The sequence below is a fragment of the Balaenoptera acutorostrata genome, chromosome 5, assembly GCF_949987535.1.
Source record: "Balaenoptera acutorostrata chromosome 5, mBalAcu1.1, whole genome shotgun sequence".
Lineage (NCBI taxonomy): Eukaryota > Metazoa > Chordata > Mammalia > Artiodactyla > Balaenopteridae > Balaenoptera > Balaenoptera acutorostrata.
The window spans coordinates 28,223,421-28,249,237 of record NC_080068.1 but is presented as its reverse complement, the minus strand read 5'-3'; the positions used below and the strand labels follow the sequence as shown (position 1 = coordinate 28,249,237).

The 25,817-nt window shown below is 43.5% G+C and overlaps 1 protein-coding gene across 5 annotated transcripts in view; it reads left to right on the top strand.

Annotated features, from left to right (window-relative positions):
• ZNF827 (zinc finger protein 827) overlaps window positions 1-25,817 on the top strand; it is a 178,445-nt gene that overhangs the window by 44,693 nt on the left and 107,935 nt on the right. For all 5 annotated transcript variants that reach the window (XM_028168320.2, XM_057547146.1, XM_057547148.1 and 2 more), the window contains exons 3-4: window positions 3,967-4,139; window positions 9,627-10,107. In XM_028168320.2, the coding sequence (XP_028024121.2) occupies window positions 3,967-4,139; window positions 9,627-10,107 (654 nt within the window). The remainder of the gene's footprint in view (window positions 1-3,966; window positions 4,140-9,626; window positions 10,108-25,817) is intronic.

Genomic DNA, 25,817 nt, shown 5'->3' with positions numbered 1-25,817 from the left:
GCCAAAAATAAATAAATAAATTAATTAATTAAAAAAAATTTACATCTGCTCTGGTGGTAAGTGTTCTGCTTTGGAGGGAAGAGTTTATTGTCACTACTATTCTTACCATAGCTACTACAGATAGCCTCCATTTACTGCATGACAGGCCTTTTACACACATTTAGTATTGCTTTTTATTCCAATAATATTATTGCTTATAAAGAGAAAATGTTTTCTCCAAGGGAGCAAATTAGCAGCTATCCATCCCACCAGGTCTAGCAGCATTTGGTGGAATTTAGTTTTGTTTGCAGTGGTACTAACTAGTGGTGTATCTGGGGGAGGTTGTTCATCGGACAGTTGTAAACTAGGTAAAATTATGAACACTTCAATCCTGTTGCCTCGAGAATGTGTGGTTCATTCTGAGGAAGTGGTCGTATTTCCTTAGGCTCGAAATTTGAGTGAAATTTACAGCTGTCCGTTCCTTGAAAATATTTTGGCATACAAAATAGAGTCCATCCTTACTTCCTCCTTTCTCTAAAGTAGTTAACAACATCGTATACGTGTGGAGGGCATCCTACTAAAATATGAATTTTTTTAATAAATAAAAATGCAGATATTACCAGGGGAAATTACTGGCCAATTTTTAAACTCGATCTTTGTGTTCTGGTTACTTTTATCACTGGCTTCTGTCTTCCTTTCCTGCAGCGATCAGTTAAAAATGTCAAATAGATACAGGAGTGTAGCTATTTGACCACATATCTTGCTGTTAGTTTCTCTTCAGTATGAGTATTTGAATTCTTTTTTCCCGGTCAATCCAAGGACACCCTAATTTGTGCACCATGCATGTATATTTTGATATTAATTAAAGCTCAGGAAGCATAGCTCCCAAATAAGATACATTTATATGAAATATGAATATGCAGGGTTCAACGTATTGTAGTCTGTGATCCATTTGCCACATCGAATAGGTGATTAGGGTAGCGGCTGGGAGGGCGTCAGTGAAAAATAGGAAGCCTGTTGATCACATTAGGCAAAGCAGGTTCTCTGGGGGAAGCCAGCAGTGTTCCTCTTGTCAGTAAATGCCCTTCGATGGCCTTCCTATGATGTACCAGGAAATCTCAGGTCAGTGGAGGACATCTCAGTTTTTCTCTCCTCTCCCAGACAATCGTGTAAGATTAGGCCGTTTAGGGTTTAGACGGTAGGAAGTACTTCCTGAAGATGGGAATTAGTGGAAGCCTCTTTGTGTATCTCTTTCTTACTACTTTGATGTTCTTACAACCCCAAGTAAACATCATCATTTTCCCCCTCCTCTGGCTTATGACACTAATCTCACCTAGGGGCCTGATTCGGTCTTTTCTCTCAAATCTGTTGTTCAACTCGTCATCTTTGTGATCAGGATATCAGAGTGGAGGGAGTGACAAGGCAGGATTGAAAGTGAGAGGACGAATTAGGGATAGGTCAGGAGAGGTCAGCAGAGGCAATCAACAACGAGACGCAGCAGGAAAGCTCGCGTGGGTTTATAAAAAGCGTGTTTATAGGCCTCTGCGAAGTGTGCTTTTCCTAGAGTAAAAGGAAATCCTCAGTCCCCACCCCATCCCCCAATCAAAAAAAGGAAATACTTGTGATGTAACACATCACAAGGAGAATTTCCAGACTTGAAGGGTATATTTTCAGATAGAGGATTCTTTTTCCAGGTGCTTGGTTGAGCTAACCAATATTGCTTACACCTGTAAAAATGGCATCTTTGGCGTGCCCCGACTTTATTCCAGAACTCTTCTGATTCCATCCATTTTAAGTGGCTCTTTGCATGTGGAGATTCAGTTGACTCCATGAATACATAATATGATCATTTAAAAGTTTACCCTTGGGAATATTTCCTTTTAAAATTATGAAAGTAATGCATATATTAAAAAATTCCAATGGTACAGAGGAATATACAATGAAAACAAAAGTTTCCCGCCATGACCCCTTCCCTTTAATCCACAGTCCTTTAAAATGAACTGCTTAATGTTTTCCTGGGTACGGTTCTAGACAATTCTCATACAAATAAAATATTTTTTTAAAATAAGATATCATTTTTTTGTTTCATTTACTCATCCCATTCTTCCTATTCCCCTCTTGTTTTCTTCTTTTTTTGCTCAAGTATTTAAAAGCAAATCCCAGACCTCATATTCATTTGCTTGTAAATATTTACATATATATAAGGACTTTAAAAACAAATAGCCTCGATAACTATTACAACATTTAACAGGATCAACGATTGCTACATGGTATTATGGAACACCTAGGCTATAATCAGTATTTTCTTAATTATCTCAAAAGTGTCTTTTTATAATTGCTTTGTTCAAATCAGGAGCAAAATAAGCTTCACGCCTTGCATTTGCTTTATATGTCTCTTAAGTGTCTTTTCATCTATAACCTCTTCCCTTCTTAAAATGCCAGTTACTTGTTGAAGAAACTGGGTCATCTGTCCTACAGAATGTCCCACATTCTGAATTTGGCTGATTCCATCCCTCTTGGTGTGTTTAACATTTCTAAAAAACAACCTGTATTTCCAGTAAATTTACTAGTTATCTAGAAGCTTGATTAAATATTTTGTAAGAATATTTCATAGATGGATTATCAGAGGGCACACAATGCCTGTCCCATTTTTAGTGATGTTGAGATTAATGGTTTTAGGTGTTGTCAGCTTGATTCATCCTTTAGAAAGTCCCCTACCAACCTTTCACCTAATGGTCTGAGAAGCAATTGATTCCTATTTTTTAGAAAATAAAAATAGAATCTCCCTAGACACATAGTTTCAATTCTTGCTTTATCCACCAACTCTAATATCTTGGACATGTTTCTATATTAGCATCTATAGGTCTAGTTCATTTTAAAAAATGGTTTCTCATATTTTATTTCATGAGTGTATTACAACTTATTGAATCAGTTTGGAAATGTTCCTGATCCCTCATGATTAAGAACAGACAGTCTGAGTCCTTAACTCTACTCGTTTTTAGTTCCTCTATCCCTAAATCGCAGAGGCTAGTGTGGCCCTGAGCAGTATAAGTTGATAGACCAGATGTGTAGCAACACAGTGTCACAATAGACACCCTCCCCTTTGGGGCTGGTGGAGGAGAGAGTGATCTCAGCTTTCCTTGGAGGAAGTAGTTGGTTTGTTGGCTTTCCTGAAAAATGGAAGCATTTGCAGCTACCCGGCTGTAGCTCTTCCCAAAGTGAGTAGTGGGGCCCAGTCGCCGTGCAGAGGAGGGCAGTGCATCTCAGTGGCCACCAGAGGGACAGAAGCAAGAGTGTGGCAACCCCTGACCTTAAGACCCCCTGATGGCCAAACTGGCAGCAGCATCTGCTGAAGCCAAAACTGAACAAGTCAGCAGTAGGAGCCTGAAATTTGTCTCCACTGGAGTTGGGCTTGTGAGGTTTATGATGGCTGTTTGGTTTTCACTGTGGTGTTTTTCTCCGTCCCATTTGACTTGTCTTTATTTCTTACCCTTTTCCAAGTTCAGGAATTCAGATGTGAACTCGAGTCTGGCAGTTTCCTTCAGGAAACAAAGGCTCTGAAGTCAGGCTTCTCTGGGCTGAGCTGGGGACAGATGCCCTCCGAAGTGTGGGATGGCCTCTGGAAGCAGGGCTTTCCCAAGGCAGGATGATCAGATTCTGAAAAATGGAGCCCAGATGGAAGTAATGAGATGAACGTGGGTTTCTACCTGAAGAAAAGCAGTAATAAAGCTTCCTCATGGATATAAAGTCTTGGAATGGCAAAAAACAAAACAAAACGAAGCAAAAACAAACAAACAAAAAAAACCCCCCAAAACCCCAAAACCCAAAAAACCAAAACCAAAAAAACCCCAAAACCAAACAAAACACCCCCTGAAGCCCCCCAGTTCCTTGTTAGTGTTCTTTATAGAGCAATGCATGTGAATTAGCGCTGGACGCAATGTGCCTTTTTGTTTTCCTTAATTTTCCTGTCTTTCTCCTTCTTCCAAGCCTCAGAAGAGGAAAGTGGAAAGCCTTTCCAGTGCCCCATATGTGGTTTGGTTATAAAAAGGAAGAGTTACTGGAAGCGGCACATGGTGATTCACACAGGTTTAAAAAGTCATCAGTGTCCGCTCTGTCCATTCCGGTGTGCTCGCAAGGACAATCTCAAATCCCACATGAAGGTAAGCCACCTGCGGATGGGCCTCACACAGAGGCAGGCATAGCCAGGGCCCTTGCGCAGATCCATGCCCAGAGCTCAGTGCTGAAAGGTAGATTGCAATGCAAATGAAGCACATTGAAAAGGATCTTGTAAAGGATTTCATTATAAGCGTCTTCAAGTCCATTCGACAACCCAGAACTTAAAGCAGAGAGCTGCTTCAGTATGCAAATAATATACATAGTGTAGAACCATCCTTTCCTATCGGGAAGCAACAGCCTAACCTGGCCTTGCATGGTGATGCATTTTGGGGCACTAGGAGGAAAAGTTAGGGGAGAGCAAGAAGCAGGGAAAGACCGGTTCAGGAAGGACTGCTGGACCTGCCTCCCTTCCTGGAGGGAATGCCCTCTTCTGCTGTTGCTTTGCCGTCCAGCTTACACACCCAGAGGCACACCCAGAGACATCTTATAGGGAGCGTGAGGACATTGAAAGACACCTGGGCTTTAACTTTCACCCTGTGGGAGGCTTGGGGGCCACTCCTGACAAGACTGAGTCCCCTTGAGGCTGACAGTGTTTGAGCCGTCATAATTCCCGGGATCACACTTAGCAAACATCTAAAGACATTGTTTTCACTGTCCTATTAAGAGCGACTGGGGGGCTTGCGCCTGTAATGAGCATATAGGGAATTGACTAGACTATGTGTCACTCTTATGTGAGCTGGGGGGAAACTTTTTAGCAGACTCTATTAATGCTAAGGAATGCAAAGAGGAAACCCAAGAGATCAAAAAAGCATGGCTTCTGAATTTGACAGGTTTGCCTTTAAATCTTATTGTGTAACTTACTAGCTAAGTGGTGAGCAAATGAGTCTTTAGACTTAATTTCCTCATCTGTTAAATGGGAATGATTATGTTCATCTGGAAGGGATATCATTAATATTTAAGGAGGTATTAGCAAAGTATCTGACACAGAAATGTTCAATGGTAGTTATTTAATTTCAATAGCTATTGTTGAACACCTTAATAATAATAACCATCATTTTCACTGATGTTTGCAATATTGTCTCACTGTTGACATTATTTATAAAGTGTTTACTTTCCTGCCATAAGAAGTAGAGCATGTGTACATAATTTGCTTTTTTCAAAATATTGCAGTCTTATCCTTCTGAATAGATCAGTAATCACTGTTTAGAATTGTTGATCTAAAAAGGTATGATCAGACAGAACCTCTACTGACTTTAGGAAATTGCTTGGAAAATTTTAAAAAAAAATTAAAGCCATGATATAATTTGTTTTCTACCATTTGCCTTTGTCTCCAGGGAGTAGCAGGCCCTTCATTTTCAGAATCCATTTAACCAGGGGTTCTGGTTGGTTGAATTTTACTGAGCCGACTCAGTGTTTTACTTGCATCCTCCTCATCCTCTGTCAACTCTTTTCCCAGCGTAAAATCTTGTATTTTACACCTGCAAAGTGGATTTCATTAGCAGGATGAGCCTTCCAAAGAAATGCCTTTAAAACTAAAATCTGTTTTTGTTACCGTCTCCTACTCTGTGTTTAGAAATCAGGTCTGGCAAATTTAAAGCTTCAGTGAGCAGAAAACTTGCATCTGGCCTGACACCTTGTAAGCCTGTTTTCAGCTCAGGGTCACTTAAAACAACCTATTTATAAACCCATGGGGAAAAAAAAAAGCTGGGTTTTCAATAGCAGGAACTGCTGACCCTGAAACTACAGGGAGATGAGTTGGGTGCCTTGATGATAACAGACCGTGGGCCATGACAGCGTTGCAGATGAGAGCAGCCGGGGATCTGTGGGTCGTGGGGTCTTAGAATGCTTTCAGAACAAATCAATAACCAGTACAATAAAGCAGTGGTGTGAAATGACTACTTTATTCAAACTCATGGTGTCCCAACCTGTTGAGCTTTTGAGGAGGGGAGTGTGAGAGGGGCTTATGCAAGTTTGATTTCATCAGATGGTGTCCGCTTTCTTTTCTGTTCTCCACCTCACTTATGGGCCCGTGTTTTTTGCTTTGATCAAAGAATTCATGATTTAATTTTGATGAGGCATACTTTCATTTTGGTAGATTTTGAAAACATAGTCTACAGAGAAATGTAATGGCTGTGGCCTTAGGAATGAATATTCTTTGCTCTGTGCGCCAGAGGCTACAAGATGGATAGATTTTCTAAAACAAGCCCTACCTCAGAAGTAAGGGCAGTATAGCCTATAGATTAAGATCTCAAAGTGCGTGGTAAAAAAAAAAAAAAAAACACCTCAGTTAGAATCTCGATTCCGTGACTTTCAGTAGCTGTGGAGCTTTGGGTGAATCATTTAACCTCTCCAAGGCTCCGTTTCCGCTCGTGGAGATAATAATCATACGATCTATCTCACGGACTTGTTATAAGGGTTAAATGAGATAACAGATATAAAGCACTTAATATGATGCCCAGCATGGAGAAACACTCAATAAATGCAGCTACTGTAGTAATTATTATCCAAAAGCCATCTGAATATATATTTACATTTAGAAATAAATCGATGACATGGCATGAAAGAATTACTCTAAATTTTATTGCTTTTCTCTCTTCATGACATAGCTTTAGTGTTGAGAATTTAGAAAAACTGATAAAAAGAATCTGAAACTGGCCCTTAATCCCATCACGCAGAAATAACCATTATCATCCTAATCTGTATCCTTCTATATTGATTACATAAAGCTACTTAAGGAAAAATAGGATTCTACTTTATTTGTTCAATGACTACAGTACTTACTGGGTTCAGGCACTGTACAATTTTCTGAAAGCCTGCCTTTCCTCCTTCATATATCATGCAAATGTTTTTATGGCTTGCTGCGGAAGGAGCTTGTAAATGCCTCCAGCTTCCTCGGGGTTATCTTAGATTTCCATTAAGTCTTTTACAACTTTCCTGGATGAGCGAGCATACAGGAATTAAATGCGGAATTCATAAGCTAAAAATTGAACAGAGAAGGTGAGGAGGGCTGAGATCGGGAACGTGGGTGAAGAAACGGCAAGAAGTAGGCAACGGTCAGGGCGCCGACTTTCCCTAGTCTCAGGCCTGCCAGCTAAGGAGCTGACTCCTAGGTAAGCGCCCCCCCACCCCCGCGGCCTGCCTGGTCCCCTCAGTGAGGTGGAGGAGATGCTTCCCGAAGTGTCCTCGTGTTTGTCCAGCTGCTTCCAGGAGGTGGACCCAGTGATGCAACAGCCCTTATACTTCCCACCTCTTGGGGTGGTGACATGCTCTCTCTGTGAAGGATGACCAGCAGAAAGCAGGTGTCTATGTGACCTGGAAAGAATGACACGCTTTAGTCAAGTGTTTCTTGACGGTAGCCTACCAAGAAGGGTTTTTAAGCCGATGTCGGGCTAAAGAGAGTACAGATGATCCCGGAAAGAGCTTTTCTGTCGGGAGAGCAGGGGAGAGCCTTCCCTCCAAGGTCAAATGTGAGCTCTCGCCCCTCCGGGAAGGTCTAGCTCTAATAAAATTCTAAGTGTGACCGTCAACGCTTCATCCACTGTTTTTCTTTTCAACGGTCACTCATTTTTCTGCCACTAAATATAGCCAGGCCAGGATCGGGTGGAAGAGGAGAGCCGCATACAGGACTTGGGCACAGACGCTTTTGAATCCAGGGCTCCCTGTTTGATTTTAGAACCTGGGCTCTGTCCTTTTCCTTTTTCCAGAAGCTGCTTCCGGAGCTTCTGTTCTTGGATTAGCTCCTGTCCTCTCCCGGGGCAATAGATGTCAGGACACTCCTGAAATGGAATCTGCCCCACCGCACTGCTCCCAGGGACGACGGAAGCTTTCAGCCTCATGACCTTTGCCACCTGGTTCCGGGGCGAGCTGTGGCTGGCACCTGTCAGGGTCCCCTGGGGCTGTGACCTGAGGCCCCCAAGGTGCTTGCTCCTGTGTGTACTGGTTGGAGGAGAGGGTGGGGAATCTTCCCGATTCTGTGAGTGAGAAAGTAAATGAATCGCTCTGCTCCAGAGTGAGGTCCCTTTGTTGTGAAAGAACAGAGACAGTTAACAGCTGGTGACAAAGAGTGTGTGTCCCCCCCAATTCCAGCCCCTCCCGAGGTGGCAGAGGGGAAGCCTTTTAATGAGCAAGGCTTTGCTGTAACTGAATGTAAGTGTATACGGTTATTTCTGGGGAGAAATTCAGGCTTTGGGGGACCCAGAGTCTCTTCTGTTGTTTTTTTCAAAAAGCCACAGTGGGGTGCTGTAGCGACAGGATCTCACCATTAACTTTTAATTTCTTTGCTTTTGTTGGTCACTCCACATTATTTAAAAGTATGTTTTGGCTGGTGAATAATGCTTTTGGATTGCACTCAGAATGCATAAACGGCTGTAGTAAAACTTGCACTCTTGGAAAGGAAGCCCGCACAGAGGGGCCAGGTGGCCCAGTGGATTAAGGAATCTTTAACCTTTAACCTTCCTTAGACCTGGGTTCAAATCCTGCCTAGATCACCACTCAAAGATGAGAGGTCGGTTTGACTTGGGTTTTGAATTCCAATCACTCGTTTGTCCAAAATCACACAACTCCCCAAATCTTTTGGCCCAAATCTCCACCATTGGCAGTTTCTACTCAAGGGAGGGCCAGTCCTGAAATAGCAGGGTGGAGCAGGTCAGCACTGAAGTACATTGGCAGAGATGAATGGGGAAGTTACAAGCTTACGAGCACCTGCCAGCTCCAAGCCTGGCTCGGGCCAATGCAATGATTTCCTCACTTTTTCAAGCACTGAATTTGATTGTGACAGGAAGTAAAAAAAAGTTTCCAGCCATTTTTACAGGTACTGTGCAGGCAAGGCTGGAACTGTGTTTAAAAGTCTGCATTCTTTCACTGCAGACAGAACCACGTTTGCAAACACTGGTTTCATCTTGCTGAGACAGCTTGGTGGGCATCAGCCCCTGGTTTTTGTCCCCCTCTGCTTCCTTTATATGTCATGTTGCTCTAGCCACGTGCTTCAGGGTCTCAGTTTCTCTGTCTATGAATACCCTGGAGGCATTATTTGCCACATTCTTAATTACCTAGAGAAGCATTTTTGAAAATGGAAATTATGTTTGCAAAACATAACTAATTCTCTGGGTGGTAATAATTGGGTCCCTGCAGTGTATTTATATTACTTGACGGGTTACCTCTATTGACCCCCAACTAGTCATTATGTAAGTTCAAATTGTGCTGGGTTTATAATGTTTTCTCTGAAGACATCAACCGAGATGGGATGACTAGAACATTAGGAGGATTCTACCCCAGACGGCCTCCATTGGCAGACAGCATCCTCCGTTGTGAGTACGGCTTTACTAATGGATTCTTAACCTGCGTGGACCTGCTTTATGTTTAAGGATGGCCCTCACGACCTGAAGCACGTAATGAAGTGCTCCTCTAGTGCTGAGATTCCCCGGGCCAGCCCTCTGTACCATGAGGAAATTGTCGCTGAGTAGCGTGGATGTACAACAGGGCGTCTTCGTCAGCACACAGTGGCTAGCTCACTCTTCTTGCTTCTCCGCCAGGTTCATCAGCACCAGGACCGGGGAGAGACCTTTCAGTGCCAGCTCTGCCCTTTCACTTCCTCCCGTCACTTCAGCCTGAAACTCCACATGCGTTGCCATCAGCACTTCCTGAGGACAGAAGCCAAGGTGAAGGAGGAGATCCCAGACCCCGATGTCAAGGGATCTCCCCACCTCAGTGACAGTCCCTGCCTGGGGCAGCAAAGGGAAGGAGGAGGGACAGAGCTAGTGGGGACCATGATGAAGTCCAGCACTCCAGAGAGGACTAGCCAGGGTGGGGCTGGCGTCTCGCCCTTGCTGGTGAAGGAGGAGCCCAAGGAAGATAATGGCCTGCCAACCTCCTTTACTCTGAATGCTACCGACAGGCCGGCCAACCACACGAAGCTGAGAGAGCCCTCCGATTGTGCAGCCAACAGTGCGTCCGCATTGTTCAGCCAGGACATCTCTGTAAAGATGGCGTCTGATTTTCTCATGAAGCTGTCAGGTACTTGAAGAGGGTTGTCCTCTCTCTCTCTCTCTCTCTCTTTCTTCTCTATCTCTCTACCAGTGTTCTCATCTACAAAATGAGCTGGTAGGACTAAGTGATTTCAAGATCGCTTGAGATTCCAGTTGTCTGCACTCTCATACATTTTCTCCTTGAGACTTGTTTTTTGCAGTTCTTTGGAAGTAGGCGTGACTGTGGTTTGGGTCTAAACACAACAGGGGTTGTTGATTTCCTTCCGGTTTTCCCCCTTTATGAGTTCTTGCTGTGGGGGACAGGTCACAGCGTGAGCCAGGTTGGCGACAGTTCTTTGTGTGACCTTGAGCCCTATTTAACTTGTCTCTCCGTTGGGTTCTTTAAAGTGCTTGTATGGGTCATCTTGCTTTGTGTTATTCAAGTTCTTTATTGCCTTGGTTTAAAAGATGTTTAAAGGACATGTATACAGAGACTACTATTAGCAATTATAGAGTTTTCAAATTTGAGCAAATGATAAAATTATCTTTAAATTTTGTTTTTTCTAATGGAAAGTTTTTTTATTGTGGTAAAATATACCTAAACATGAAATTTACCATTTTAACCATTTTTAAGTATACAGTTCTTTGGCATTAAGTACATTCACATTGTTGTGTAATCATCACCACCATCCATCTCTGGAACTTTTTCATCCTCCCAAACTGAAACCTTGTACCCATTAACCAAGAATTCCCCATTCCACCCTCCCCTCTGCCCCTGGTAACCATTATTCTATTTTCTGTCTCTATGAACATAACTACTCCAGGTACCTCATGTAAAGTGTAATTAAAAAAAAGTTTTTTTTAAACATTCTTTTGCAACTGCCCCAGTGCCTTTTAGAAAAAAGACGGAGTAGGTTTTAAAAACTTATTACTAATTGATATCACTTTCACCATCAGATTATGCATGATGTTTCTTTTAGTTTTTTTCTTTTTTTTTTACCTCAATTTCTTTAAGTTGTGGAGTTGAATGGGGGGTGTAGAGATGCTGAGGGAGCGCTGTTTTTCCTGACGTTTTGGAATGAGAAAACATGTTGTGGGTCTGTGCTGCTACTCATTATATTTTTTAATGTCTGATTTTAAATTTTAAAAGAGATGTGGAGGGTGGGGAAAGGTCGGCTGAGAATTGGTTCTATCTTTCAGTGAAGATGGCAGTCCCCACGATGATTTCCAAATGCCATTTCAGCTCTTTGGAGATTGACAATACCCTTTTAAATGGAGAATAATTGGTCACCACCTTCCTTTAAATGGGCTGTGAGTCGCATTTCACTAAATGTCATCGCCAGGTGAATTAGAGGTTCTGCTTCACTCTGAAGTCCCTTTGCTCAGTGACACTTCAGTCAGGTCTTCTGGAATGTCCCCATCACCCCAGGTCTTTGCCCCTCAGGAGCGCATGACGCTGGTTGGAAGAAATGAGGAAAGGCAGGGGATGGAAATGAGGCATCGCAGAAAGAACTGGGATGGAAATGTTAAAGGGAGGCATCCCACCCTGCAAGATGAGTGAGCTCATCCTACACCGGAAATGATCGGGTGTCAGGAATTCAACCGTGGCAGTGAAGAACACTCTTCCCTTGTCTTCTCCTCTTCCATCCCAACCTAGGGGGATGTGTGCTCTTTGAGACTCTGCTTTTTGTATTTAAACATTTTTGAAAATGTGGGGGAAATTCAGGCTTCTGGTTTTCCTTTTGCCACTGATCCTTTAGTTTTCACTTCTCGGAGATCTCTGGTTCTTCTTTGATGGTCTCTCCCACCAATGTCATAGCAAAAGGGGCTCCTTTTCTGGGCTCTTCTAGCACTTTCCCAAGGAATGCAATGGCCTATTCACTTAGCATAGCTTAGAAACGGGGACATTTCCTTACTTAGCAGACAGGGGAAACTCAGTATGGGGTTAGTAACCCTTAGGAAGAGGGTACTCCCTTTACTCCAGGACTCTGGAAAGTTTTTAATCCTGAGGAAGGTGAGGGGGTTGGAGGAAGGTTTGATGGTACGCAATTCCTGCTGAGCTCAGCTGTGAGTGCCCAGCATCAGGCTGTAATTAGCCCCAGACCCAGTCTCAGGGAGCACAAGATAAGGCCTGTGGCTTCTGGGAGCCAGGCTTGCAAACAGGAAAAACACAAGAGGAGGAGCCAGTCGGTAGGTTGGGGTGAAAAACTGTGCACCCAGGCCTTATACTGTGATCTGTTTTCTCAGTTGGCTATTGATGGGGACTTGTTTACGGGTTTGGCAGTCGCAGTATTTACTGACTGATCAGTTGGCATAAGAAAACAGATAACAAATGCACGCTGTTTATGCAAAAGGCCCGTGCAGCTATTTTATGGTGGCTTACTAGAGGTCCTGAAACCTGACTTGTGTGCACTGTTACCTAGCAACCTGTTACAAAGTCACCGGGGAGTGAGATGCATTGGTAATTTTTTTGTGTGTGCGCATATTTGGATGTAAATGTAAACTTGGTGACACTGGCAACACAGCCCACGGGAAAAGGAAAGGAATACATTTTCCGGAGGTGGCGGGGGGCGGTGGGGGGTGATTATTTATTTATTTTTCTTCCACTCGCTCTCTGGTTGGTCAGGCTCTGGAATTGATAGCTCCCATTATTGTGGTGTTCTAACTGTCTGTGTCTGTGACTGTGATCCCGGGACCAAAAGGCCAGATCCCGGGGAGCTGTGCCTGAGTTTCTAGCTCTTTCCCTTATCAGATGTCGGGTTAGCATCAGGCCTTGTCCCTAGGCATCATAACGGCGCCATTGTTCTTGCCATGAATTTTTGAGCTGGGCTCTGTGTGTGCACCTGCTGGGACTCTAGGGTGCAGCTGTTTGTGGACACCGGGGCTGGGCGTCTCTGTGCCAGCCACATCACAGCCTGCAGAACCGGAGCACAGTGGCAAATTCAAGCGTGTCCGTACCTTCTTGTTTCCAAAAGAGAGATGGAACACACTTGATTCTTTCTTGCTTGGTGATTAAGGGGAGTCTTTCTTGCTCCCACTGGATTAAAAATCACTGGTGGAATCCTCTTTTTTTTTTTTTTTTAAACCTTATAAATGTGTAAAGCATGCTTACTTTTTTTTTTAATTTATTTTATTTATTTATGGCTGCGTTGGGTCTTCGTTGCTGTGCGCAGACTTTCTCTAGTTGCGGCGAGCGGGGGCTACTCTTCGTTGTGGTGCGCGGCCTTCTCATTCCGGTGGCTTCTCTTGCTGCGGAGCACGGGCTCTAGGCGTGCGGGCTTCAGGAGTTGTGGCTCACGGGCTTAGTTGCTCCACGGCATGTGGGATCTTCCCAGACCAGGGCTCGAACCCGTGTCCCTGCATTGGCAGGCGGATTCTTAACCACTGTGCCACCAGGGAAGCCCTGGAATCCTCTCTTAAAGGGACTCTAAATCCTTCCCTCCCTACCCCCGTTTTGAGGTTTCCTAGTGTCTGTGATTGTGAAATCAAACCCCTTCCCCGAACTGGCTACTCTTCTTCTGCCTGAGCCCACACTTAACATTCCTTCGTCCTTCAAGATTAACCTTGTCCCCTAGGACCAAGGCTTTCCAGGCTCAGCACCGTAATTGATTCAGGGAAGAGGATAGGACAGCCCCTGCTGCTGGCTTTCTAGGCTGATGGAAAAGAGAATTTTGCAAACTCTGCTCCAAGTTTCAGCCTAGGAGGCAGGCCTTTGAGGGCTGCAGCCCTGCATATTTACATAGATCTTTCTTGGGAGCCAAAAGGCAGATGCAGACTGTCGCACGTCAGGGCAAGGGATTCAGTAGCCGCATGACTGGGGCTGTGCAGGGGAGAGGAGATTAAATTCCTACTGTTTCTGTACCTTCTTTCCTTTATCCAGTAGCAGTTCTCACCTTGACTGACATTAGACTTACCTGGGGAGGTTTTTTTTTTTTTTTAAATGCCAGGGTCCAGCCCCACTGCCAGAAATTATGATTTAGTTGGTCTAGGATAGGACCTAGACCTAGACATTGGTGTTTTCTTTTTCTTTTTTTTTTTTTTTTTTGGCCACACTGCGTGGCATGCAGGATCTTAGTTCCCCAACCGGGGATTGAACCTGCGCCCCCTGCAGTGAAAGTCTTAACCACTGGACCACCAGGGAAGTCCCTAGACATTGGTGTTTTCTTTAAAATCCTCAAACGATTCTAAAATGCAGCCAGGACTAAGGACCACTGATGTGGAAGATAAACTTGGTACCTTTTTGTTTGTTTGTTTGTTTTTCAGTACACCTATGGTTTTTCAGTGCAGCTCTCTTCCCTCACTTTCTATCCAAGACCATGAAAAGGGCCTGGTGGTTTGGGATGGGTCTGAGGCATTCACTATAGGTCAAGGTTAACAGGAACTGGAGGCCTGGGTGAGTCATGGTCGTTGAGCCCCACGTTTTCCCTCGTGGAACCACATGACAGGAGAATTAAAAGAAGCATCTTGATGTTCTCCAGTTAGACTTAGAAAGTCTCGAGACTCATCTAGAACATCTAGGAACTGGGAATATCATCATTAGACGCCTGATTAAAAGTTGCCTGCTGTGGCCTTACATCATTTCTCTTTCTGAAAACTACACTTTTCAAGATATCACATTTAAATCTAACTCTCCAAATTAGAACCAAGCAGTTGACAGAAACTTGGCATCTCAGTTGTTGGCTGGGAATATCTTTTTATCTTTTTGTACTTGGTTTTTTGAAAATAAAAGATACAAGTCATTTCAACTATTTTTAGTTCGGAAACTGGCCAAAAAAAATGTATCCTGTCTCCCACATTCTATTAATTTCATAAAATTCGGGCCGAAACATCTTAACCATGAGAGGTGGACTTCGGAAAACAGTGACTTGCGAATGAGTCCACGCTGAACTGTTTCGAATGTGTTAGGAGCTCAGTGGTAAAATGGCAAAGGTTTTCTTGAATAAACGAAGGGCAGCTGGTGAACGTTTGTGTTGTATCTTGCGGTTTCCCATGGGCCTTTGTTCCGCCACCTCCATCTCTTTCCCATAATGTTATGCATCTGTAGTTACAATACGGTTTGTCTGTAAAGGGCAGCTCCTTATCCTGTGATACCTTTGTTTGTGCTGCTGAAGAAGGACGGGGCCGGGAGATGCCCGTTAACTAGGCATCCTTATTACCTGGTGGCTCTGATTGGCTTTCTGTCAAACATTTTAGCATCCTTCTACCAAGGAAGTACCAGCCTTCTGCCATTCACGCCCTCAGGCTTCAGTGCCATTAGCTGGGGCTCTCTCCAGGCCTAAGTGTGCCTTCCCCCGGTGGGTTTATTGTTGGCAGTCTTCCTTTGCATCTTCAGTTTGGCCCTTTTTTTTTAACCCTGCCTGGCTTTTCTCATGATGGGCACTCACTGATCACTTGACTAAAATTCCTGGTGTCAGAAGCCACATTGTGGGCCCTCATATGTGCAGGCGGCCCGAATGTCCTATTGAAATCCTGGATTTTACCGAACCTGGTGGGTGATTCACGTGAGAGGGAGAGTGTGACGCTTTCCTGTTTTTCAGTGACTTGCTGCTCCACGAGATGAGGGCTGATCTGAGTCACAGAAGGGAACAGGTGGCGTAACAAGAAAGTGGGACCTGGAGTTACACACGTGCTCAAGCCTCCAGGGATGGAGACTTTGTGACACTGACTCAATGTTTATGATTTTTCCTTAGCAATCACTTACATAGTGCCTGCTCCTTGCCGTTTAACCCGTTTGAACTTTATAACAACCCTAGAGGAAGATACTGTTGGTATTCCCATTGTACGGATGAAAACTGAGAAACAGAGAGGTTAAGAAACTTGCCCACGTTTACACAGCTAATAAGTGGTGGGACTGGGATTCTAATCCAGGCAGCCGGGTTCCAGCATCCCCTCCCCCAAATCACAAAGTAAGGAAGTGGTGAAACTGGAAGTTGGCTCTGTTCTCTGCCCTTGTCTTTGTAGAGTCAGAGTTCCCAACAAGGGAGGCATTCTCTGAATGTCGTATGTTCGATGCCACCGGAAGTTGAACTAATACTTTTAGGCTTTTCAGGCATTGTTTAGTGCAGATGGAGTAGTAACAGTAAAGCCAGTTACAGTGTGTCTTCAATGGCTCGTAACAAGCATGTAGTTGAGGAAACCAAGACCGGAAGTCAATAGTGTAGAAGGGTTGCCACTGGAATCCAGACGTTTCTTTCCTCACTGTGCTGGATAGAGTTCATCTCATTCCAGAACTGTCCGCAGAGTAGTTGTTTATCTTGATAGACTCTTGGGAAAATTGATCAAACTCTATGTTTCTGCAAAACTGAATCCAGGTCATTTTCTTCCTTGCCTCAGAAGTACATTTTCTTCCACTCACTACTGTTGTTACTATTGTTACAACTTCTACTATTGTTATCCTGAGGCTTATTACTAATCAGATGGGTTTCCAGTGAGCCAGGCGCGGTGCCAACAACTTGATGTAATTTCTCAGTTAACCTTCCCAACCGCCCTGTTAATGTTAAACCTATTTTATAGATGAGCAAGCTGAGGCTTAGTAGGTTTTGGCGACCGAGGGATAGAGCAGAGATTCAGCACTGCCTAACTGTGAAGCTTGGCTCCTGACCACTTAATGAGCTATTACCTAATTTTTTTTTTTTTTTTTCTCAATCGAGTGAACTGTCTTTTGACCTCAGTCTGCTTCACTGTTTATTTTCCTTGGCTTCAAACCATGACATCGTTTTTAATGCATGCTAATTCAGTCACTAATCTGGTTAAATTTTTTTGTGTCTTCAAAATACACCCACAATCCATCCCTCGAGGGCGGCCTTTCCTGGCCCACCAGCTCCCTCCCGGATGCTTCCTCCGCCCCAGGACCCTCCCTCCCCGCCGCCAGGCCTCCAAGGCGTTAATGGACTCTTCTGATACCTCTGGCGTCAGGTTGTGCCCCTGCCTGGCTTCTTTCTCCTGAATAATGGTATCCCTACTCCTCTCAAGAAAAATGCTGAGTCTTCACCAGCTGGTAGACACTCCCCCTGCCCCCCATTTCCATTTACCTGCCTTCCCTCATGTTCCAGGAGTCCGGTCATTGGAAACATGGAGTTCCATAAATCTTCCTCCTGTTAGGCAAAATGGGGGAGGGGGGTTCTAAAAAGAATTAATAATGTTACTGAAACCAAAATAACTAGGGACTTCCCTGGCGGTCCAGTGGTTAGGACCCTGCGCTTCCGCTGCAGAGGGCACAGGTTCGATCTCTGGTCGGGGGACTCAGATCCCTCATGCTGTGCGGTGTGGCCCAAAAAACCCCATAAAATAACTAGTTTAATGCACCTCTGACCCCCAGTGGTTCTGTATCTTTGTAGAGAATTTCTAGCAACATTGCGCTTTATTGCTGTGATATCCACCCCTACTCCCCGCTCCAGTGATACTTAGAATCTTAACATCCAAGTTGATACTTGTATTGCTGCTTGTGTCTTAGTCTTGCCTCTTCAACTATATTTCAGATTGCTAAGGGGTGGGGAGGGGCAGCGGCAGAGGATGATGTTTCCTTTATAATGTCTTTATCTTTGTATCATCCACAATGTATTCCGTGGTAGATGATAAGAAAGGTATTCCATTAGTCATATATATTCTGGGAGTCAGATTTTCAGAGGTTGTGGTATTGCTTCACTTAAAAAAGATTTACAAATTCACAAGCAGCTCCGTAGTGCCATAAAGAGTACGGAAGAAAGAGGTGGTCCATGGGAAGAAAGCAGGCTGTTCAAAGGGAGCCTTAAAGGGTGTGAGCACCTTGGTGTTGGCGGGGACCTCAGCTTCTGGGGCCAAATCTAGGAACCGGAGTCGGTCACACAGGGAGTTAAGTAACAAACTGGTCCACAGTTTAGCAGCTCAACACAATAGCCATTTACTTAGCTTACGAGTTTGGGGATTGGCAGTTGGGCATGGCTGACCGGTGTGCTTTTTCTGGTCTCGTCTGGGCTGACTCATCCATCTGCAGGACCTTGCCAGGTTGCCAGGGCATGGCTGGTCTAGGTGAGCCCCAGCTGGGAGGGCTTCTCTCTGTCCCCCAGGGTGTCCCATCCTTCAGTGTGTTAGCCTGGGCTCGCCCACATGGCAGCTGGGCTGGCTTCCAAAGGAGAGAGCAGAAGTGCTCCAGGTCTCTGGAGGCTGGGCTCAAAGCTGGCCCAGCGTCACTCCCACCACCTTCCAGTGACCGAAGCCAGCCGCTCCAACCCAGATTCAGAGGGCGGGATAATCTGCTCCACCTCCTGATGGGAAGATCTGCGGAGTCACATGGCAAAAGGGGTGGGTTTTCAGGCAGAAGGGATCCTGATGACCATTTTGCAGTCTCCCAAGGCCCAGAGTTCTTCAGACTCACTGGGTGTTCCACAAAGACTAAAAACCCTTAAAATACCAATGTATGAACCAGAATGTCAGTATAGTAATTTAAAATGACAAGTGTAACAATCAAGAGCAGATGTCATTTGGGGCAGATGGTCACCGACTTCCCTGAAGAGTGTTGGAAATATATGATCCAATCTTTAGGTTTTCTTTTTTTCCAGTCTCAAGTCACCTCAAGCTGTTCTTACATGCAAATCACTCCACGGCTGTTCCTACAGTTCATTCTTTGGATGTGTTAATAGCGTGAATTTAAAATGCGGTTTTCTCTCCCATCTACTCCCGGCTAGAGGCTTGATCGGTTTTCCAGGACTGGTCCTTCCTGCTTTTGACAAGGGAGATATCCTGTCTGTTAAGTGGATTCCTGCAGATAGCTGCTCTCGCTCATTATGTGTGGCTTGTAGTAGTTTCGTTCACGGAGAAAAGCCTTATTTATTTATTTTAAAGTTCTGTGACGCTGCCTATTGTTATTACCCTTGACCCTGCTCCAAAGGCTCTTTTGTTTTCCCTTTGTCGCTATGTCTATAATCTCAGTAGCTGTCACAGGGGACCTGCGCGGCCCTGGTCCGCAGACATAGACACTGAAGTGTGACCGAGGATTAGCTCAGGTGGGATGAAAGATATAATGAAATATAATGAGAAATATAAGATGGTTAAAACTCCGCTAAACACTAAGTATAAAATGACTTAAGGCCAATTAAGTAGTTTACCTTATGAGAGAGCAAGATTTGAAAATATTTAGCTAATGTTTTAAATAAACATTCTATTTGAATATAATATGCTTCACTGTTATTAATTATTATTTAATGAAATCTCGGCTTTCCTTATGATTTCCGAAGGCAATTTATTTTCTTCTCACCCAAAGTGTATCAAGTTGTCAAAAAATCCCAGGTGCCCAGACAGATCATACATCCTTACATACACTTACAAGGGAACTTGGGTAGTTATAACAGCCCTGATTTGTGATCTGGAGAGTTGAGCTCTGATTCTGATTCTTTCATGAATGAGCTGTGTGGTTTTAAAAAGGTCATATCATTCTCTGAGACTCTGTTTTCTTATTGTAAAGTAAGGGAGTGGAAAGCAGTAATGGTTTTCATTTTGTTTGTTTGTTTTTAAACATTAAACCCATTTTTTTCCAAACAAAATCTTAAGGGCAGACTCAATATATAAAACACAAAGAATATGTAGTTTAATGTATTTTTAAATTTAACATTTTTTAGGTTCTCATGTATTATATTTATTTATTTTAAAAGTCCAGCAATTCGAAAAAAGTTGCTAAGTGATAATCCCACACACGTGAAATTAGTGTTATGTTAAGATGAGGTCTTACAGCAGTATAAGCATCTAGTGTATTTCTAAATTTATTTTGCTGGTTGCAGCTTCAAGAAATACCATTTACACAGGGACATCGTGGCAAATGAGATAAGATTTTTAGCAATTCACCTTGTAATCTCAGGATCCCTTTAATTAAATGTATTCAGCTGCTTGAAAGAAGAGTACAATAATAAAAGTTTTTGCTTCAAAGCTGACAACATATAGCAGTTGCCCTTATTCCTTATCACGATAAAGGGCAGACAAGAAGCACCCCAAACTTTCAGCATGTACTAAAGCCATCGATAATTCTATTTTAGCTACTTGGTTATTACTCAGTTAACCGTTATTTGGAAGTTTATTTAATCTTGCTAGTCTCAGATTCTTCATCTACAAGATGGAGATAATGGTAGTAACTACTTCAGAGGGTCGTTGAGAGGATCAGATAAATTAATCCAAGGAAACAGCATACTCCCTGGCCCATATTAAGTGCTCTATAAATGACAGAACCAAATATGTGTATATCTACATATTTCTGTCTGGCTGTTAGCCATGATCAGAAGCTTCACCAAAGCAGATACACTTGAAACTACCCTGGCACCTAATTTAAGGCAGTGGTCCTCAACCAGGGGCATGCTCAGAGGAGACTAAGGCAATGTCTAGAGAAATTTTTGTTTTTACGACTGGGAAGTGCTATTGGCATCTAGTAGGTAGAGACCAGGGGTGCTGCTAAACATCCTACTGTTTGCAGGACTGTCACCCACAGCAAATTACCCAGCCCAGAATGTCAGTGGTGCTGAGGTTGAGAAAGCCTGATTTGAGGCATACCTAGAGACCCTAGTCGTACCATAATTGTACAGTTTTACATGCACAGGCCTGAATTTTTGGAAAGATTAGTGTATAGCCAAGCACTTCCTTATTAATGACATATTACTAGAACTCTGCCACTCCTAAGAGGCAGGGAGAACTGCATCACAAGTGATACACAAAACTGAATTAACTTGTTAACTCAAGTTAACCTATCAGTGGTCTCCAGTGAGTTGACATGTTATATATAACAGAGCTGAGGATCCACATTTTAAAATTTTAAATTAGTTTCAATAATCTTAAAAGCTTACATTGGAAACCGACATTTATTGGAACCCCAGAAGCTTATCCTAGGGTTGGTTCCTTGGGACACTGTTTGAAAACCACCAAATCTGCGGTCCCTTCCAGGTCCAAGGGTCTTTGGCTCTGCTTTAGGGGGAGCTAGTAAGTAAAATTCTCAGTGGCCTCGCTTTTTCATGTACCAGTTCAGCAGTCACAAAATTGCCAGACTCTGAACTGAAAGAGAGCTGGGTCTTATTAAACTCAAGGACAGTGTCGTTTTCCTTCACCAGAGGGAACAGACAAAACAGAGCAGTAACAGTCATGTTGCCGTCCCTTCTTCCTCTTCCACCCTCTTAGATCTTCATAAAATTCTTCCCCACCAGAAAACATACCTTTCCTTCAGGTTACACACCACCCTTCCTCATTTCTCGTTCACAATGCTTAGTTCACACCGTATCACTTCTGCCCAGAGCCCACAGTGCAACTGCTTGAGTTAGTTTCCTTCTTAAAGGCGCTTGGACTATCTTGGAGAGAAAGGAGAGCGCTTGGGTGCATTTTCAGCCAGAAGCCCTGAAGTCTAGTGTCTCTGATTTGGAGAAGTCAGTCTGTTAACCTCTTGGGAACTTAGTTCCTTCACCTGCAAGATGAAGGTAGTAACAATGCCTGTCTCTTGTGGTTGATGGAAGGATCAATTCCTGTATAACTATTCAAATGCTAGTTGTGTGCATTATTGAAACAAATAATGGTCTTTAAGGAAGTTATACAGCATTGTCCTGGGGGTGGGGATGAGAGGGGCTTAGACAGAATCTCGAAGTGTACTGAGGACACCTCGCCGGAAAGACGGGTTCCTTTTACAACTCATTAATGCTGGCCTATTAGAATTAGAAACTTGGAATCATTTTATCCCAGTGGCTTTCCCGTTCCTTTCCCATATTAGCCTTTGTCTTGAATCCTTTCTAAATCCTGATTTAGAAAAAGCTGATTTGTTTCCTTTCAATGGCAGCCCAACTCCATCGAGCACATGAACTTACAGATGTACATAATTTTTAATCATAATTTTCTCAGGTCACAAAGTGTTTGAACAGTGAGAGAAGGGACCTCTTGGTTAGTGGGGCTTCCTCACTGCGTTAAGTGGAGTGTCTGGAAGCTTGACGATACATAAACGGAAGTCAAGGTAGTTGCTGTGAAAGTCCTTTACAAATTGAGTTCCATATGTGCACAGATCTTCTTGTTAGTGGTAAGAATGAAGTAAAGACTAGGCAGTGAGTCTTAAATTACTGCTTTTCTCTTAGCAATTTCCCCAAAGAGAAAACATCTTTAGTTTCACCTTTCCCTGTAGAAAAAAAAAATTTTTAATTAAGATAATAAAAAAATGATGGCAATTATGCAGTCATATTAATTTTAAAATATAGGGCTTTATGCACTATTCTCAGTGTAAATATTTCTGGTAATTGAAAAAAAGCAGGGTAACCTTCATATTGCTATTTTTACATCATCTATTTAGATCCAAATGTTTGGGAAACTAAAATTTGGACAAATGAGTGTTTCCCACATATTTTTTGATATGTCATTAGCCATATTTACATTTCCCTAGCACATTACTAGTTTTATGCCATTCTTGACATTGTCAGAATGAAAACCAGGTATGAAGTACCTTGCAAGTTTATAAAACAGCAACATACAGCTTGCCTATTATTTTTTAAAGTGTCTTATTACAGTTCTGTTAAATCTGGGTTGTACTAATAATGCCAAATATCTTTTTTTTTTCTTAAGTCTTATGTAGCACATATTCTGACTAATGCTCCCAGAAGCTACTTATGTCTTCAGAGAGCATTGGCTTCGTGGTTGCCCTCTCCAGCAGTTGAGATTTGCTTCTAGGGCCTCAGTAGTTTCTTATCTCTTTCCTAGGCTCACTTAGAATTTTTTAAAGTTTCAAAAATAAAAGATGGAAGCCTGAAGCATTTTTAAAAATATATAACCATTCACTTTATATTGTTCCTACCCAAAGAATCAAAGTTACAGACTTAATAGACAGCACACCATTTATTTTTTATCATTATTATTTTTTAAAATTTTCTTTATTTTTTTGGCTGCGTCGGGTCTTAGTTGCAGCATGCAGGATCTTTCGTTGCGGCGCACAGCCTTCTCTCTAGTTGTGGTGTGCAGGTTTTCTCTCTCTAGTTATGGCGCACGGTTTCCAGAGAGCGTGGGCTCTGTAGTTTGTGGCATGCAGGCTCTCTAGTTGAGGCACACGAGCTCAGTAGTTGTGGTACACGAGCCTAGTTGCCCCGTGGCATGTGGAATCTTAGTTCCTCGACCAGGGATGGAACCTGTGTCCATGCATTGGAAGGCGGATTCTTTTTTTTAAACGATACAAATGAGCTTATTTATTTATTTATTTATTTATTTATTTATGGCTGTGTTGGGTCTTTGTTTCTGTGCGAGGGCTTTCTCTAGTTGCGGCGAGCGGGGGCCACTCTTCATCGTGGTGCGCGGGCCTCTCACTATCACGGCCTCTCTTGTTGCGGAGCACAGGCTCCAGATGCGCAGGCTCAGTAGTTGTGGCTCACGGGCCTAGTTGCTCTGTGGCATGTGGGATCTTCCCAGACCAGGGCTCGAACCCGTGTCTCCTGCATTGGCAGGCAGATTCTCAACCACTGCACCACCAGGGGAAACCTGGATGGCGGATTCTTTACCACTGGACCACCAGGGAAGTCCCCGACAGCACACGATTTAATTACTGTATCGTGACTAACTTAGGATTCTCTTGGAAAGGGTTTTATGAAGGATTCTGGAAGAAAGGCTTAGGGTGAGAGAAGCTTTAGGAGGTGGCCAGCAACCACGCCCTCCTGCTGGAAGTGGTTGAAAGGGGAGAAATGTGCTAGATAAACAGAATCCTCTTAGGAACTACCTTCTGTAGAGGTCCAAAATACATGCTTGAAGATTGCTCTAGAGACTGTCTTTGTTCCCTTGGGCTCAGATGCCAATGGCACTGTCCCCAGAGGGCTAGATTTTCAGCACTTTCCTTGAGATTTTTCTGGGTTCCTCCTTTAGTAATGCCAGAGTCCAAGTGATCATTCAGAGACACCTCAGTAAGAGCTGTGGGGTAGTAGCAGAGCTTTTAACTTTATCTGGAAGGTCTTATCCCCAGTCTCATGATCAGACTTGAGGAAAGCACTTCTGATTGCCTTTGGTGGAATATTTTGGGATTTGTAGCTTTTGTTTACCACAGGTAATAATGGAGTGCTAACAGATGTCACTGATTTGTGACCAACATATTATATTTATTCAACAAATATATGTTGAGCTCCTGCTGTGTGCCAGGCCCAGTTCTAGGCACTCGAGATACATCAGCGTTAAAACAAAGATTATTGCCTTCATGAAGCCTACCTTTGAGTTGAAGGAATAGACCATAAATTGTTAACATAATAAATAAGAAAATTATGTAGTATGGATTAGTCTTTAGGGCTGCCATAGCGAAATACCATAGACCGGGTGGCTTAAACAATAGAAATGTATTTCTCACCCTTCTGGAGGCTGGAGGTCCAAGATCAAGGTGCTGACAGGTTTGGTTTCTCCTGAGGCCTCTCCTTGGCTTGAAGATGGCTGCCTTCTTGCTCTGTACCCACATGGTCTTTCCTCTGTGTGTGCACATCCTCTGTGTCTCTCTTATTCTCAGGACACAAGTCATATTGGATTAGGGCCACACCCTGATGGCCTCGTTTAACCTAATTATCTCCGTATCTCCAAATACAGTCGCAGTGAGGGTTAGGGCTTCAACATTTGTATTTGGGGAGGTGGGGCATACACAATTCAATCCATAACAAGATGTTATCTGGTGATAAATATTTTGGATAAAAAGGAAAATTAAGGACTTCCCTGGCGGTCCAGTGGTTAAGACTTTGCCTTCCAATGCAGGGGGTGCAGGTTCAATCCCTGGTCGGGGAGCTAAGATCCCACATGCCTCGTGGCCAAAAAACCAAAACATCAAACAGAAGCAATATTGTAACGAATTCAATAAAGACTTTAAAAAAATTTATTGAAAAAAAAAAAGGTGGGGGACGACTTCCCTGGTGGTCCAGTGGTTAAGAATCCACCTTACAATGCAAGGGACATGGGTTCGATCCCTGGTCAGGGAACTGAGATCCTGCATGTCGTAGGGCAACTAAGACGCGCACCACAACTACTGAGCCCACGTGCTCCGGAGCCCACATGCTACATCTAGAGAGCCTACGCGTGGCAACGAAAGACCCCGCATGCCGCAACAAAGACCCGACGCAGCCAAATAAATAAATGAATAAATATTTTTTTTAAAAAAAGGAAAATAAGAGTAGGGTAAGAGAGTTTGGGGGACTGCAGGTACTGTGGGGTGGGCATCACAGTTTTGATCAGGGTGGTCGCGGTCTTCATTGAGAAGGTGGTATTTTAGCAAAGACTTGAAGGTCAAGTTACATTCAGGTGTTGTTATAACACAGGGACCAGAGATGGAGGAGTGGTGTAGTGGAGCTAGGCAGGGGACACAGGGTGGGCAGCCCGTGCACCTGGCTTCTTGTCTTAGCTCTTCATCTTTCTGGTAGTAAAACTTCCAAGTGTCACTTTAGCCCTCTGGGGACCAGTTCCCAAATATGCTGGTCTGTGTGAACTTGTGACTCCAGCAGGGATATTCTTGGAAGGGCATGAGGTATAAAGAAAGGACTTTGTGTCTGTGTATTGGCTGGAGGTAGATGGTGGGCAGGGGTGATAGGCGTGCCCTTTGGGTATTTATTTTCATCCTTTTTGTTGTTGTTGTTGTTAAGCAGGAGTGGGCTTAAGTCTCATTCTTTTTTTTTTTTATAAATTTATTTATTTATTTTTATTTGTTTATTTTTGGCTGCACTGGGTCTCTGTTGCTGCACGTGGGCTTTTCTCTAGTTGCGGCAAGCGGGGGCTACTCTTCATTGTGGTGCGCGGGCTTCTCATTGCGGTGGCTTCTCTTGTTGTGGAGCA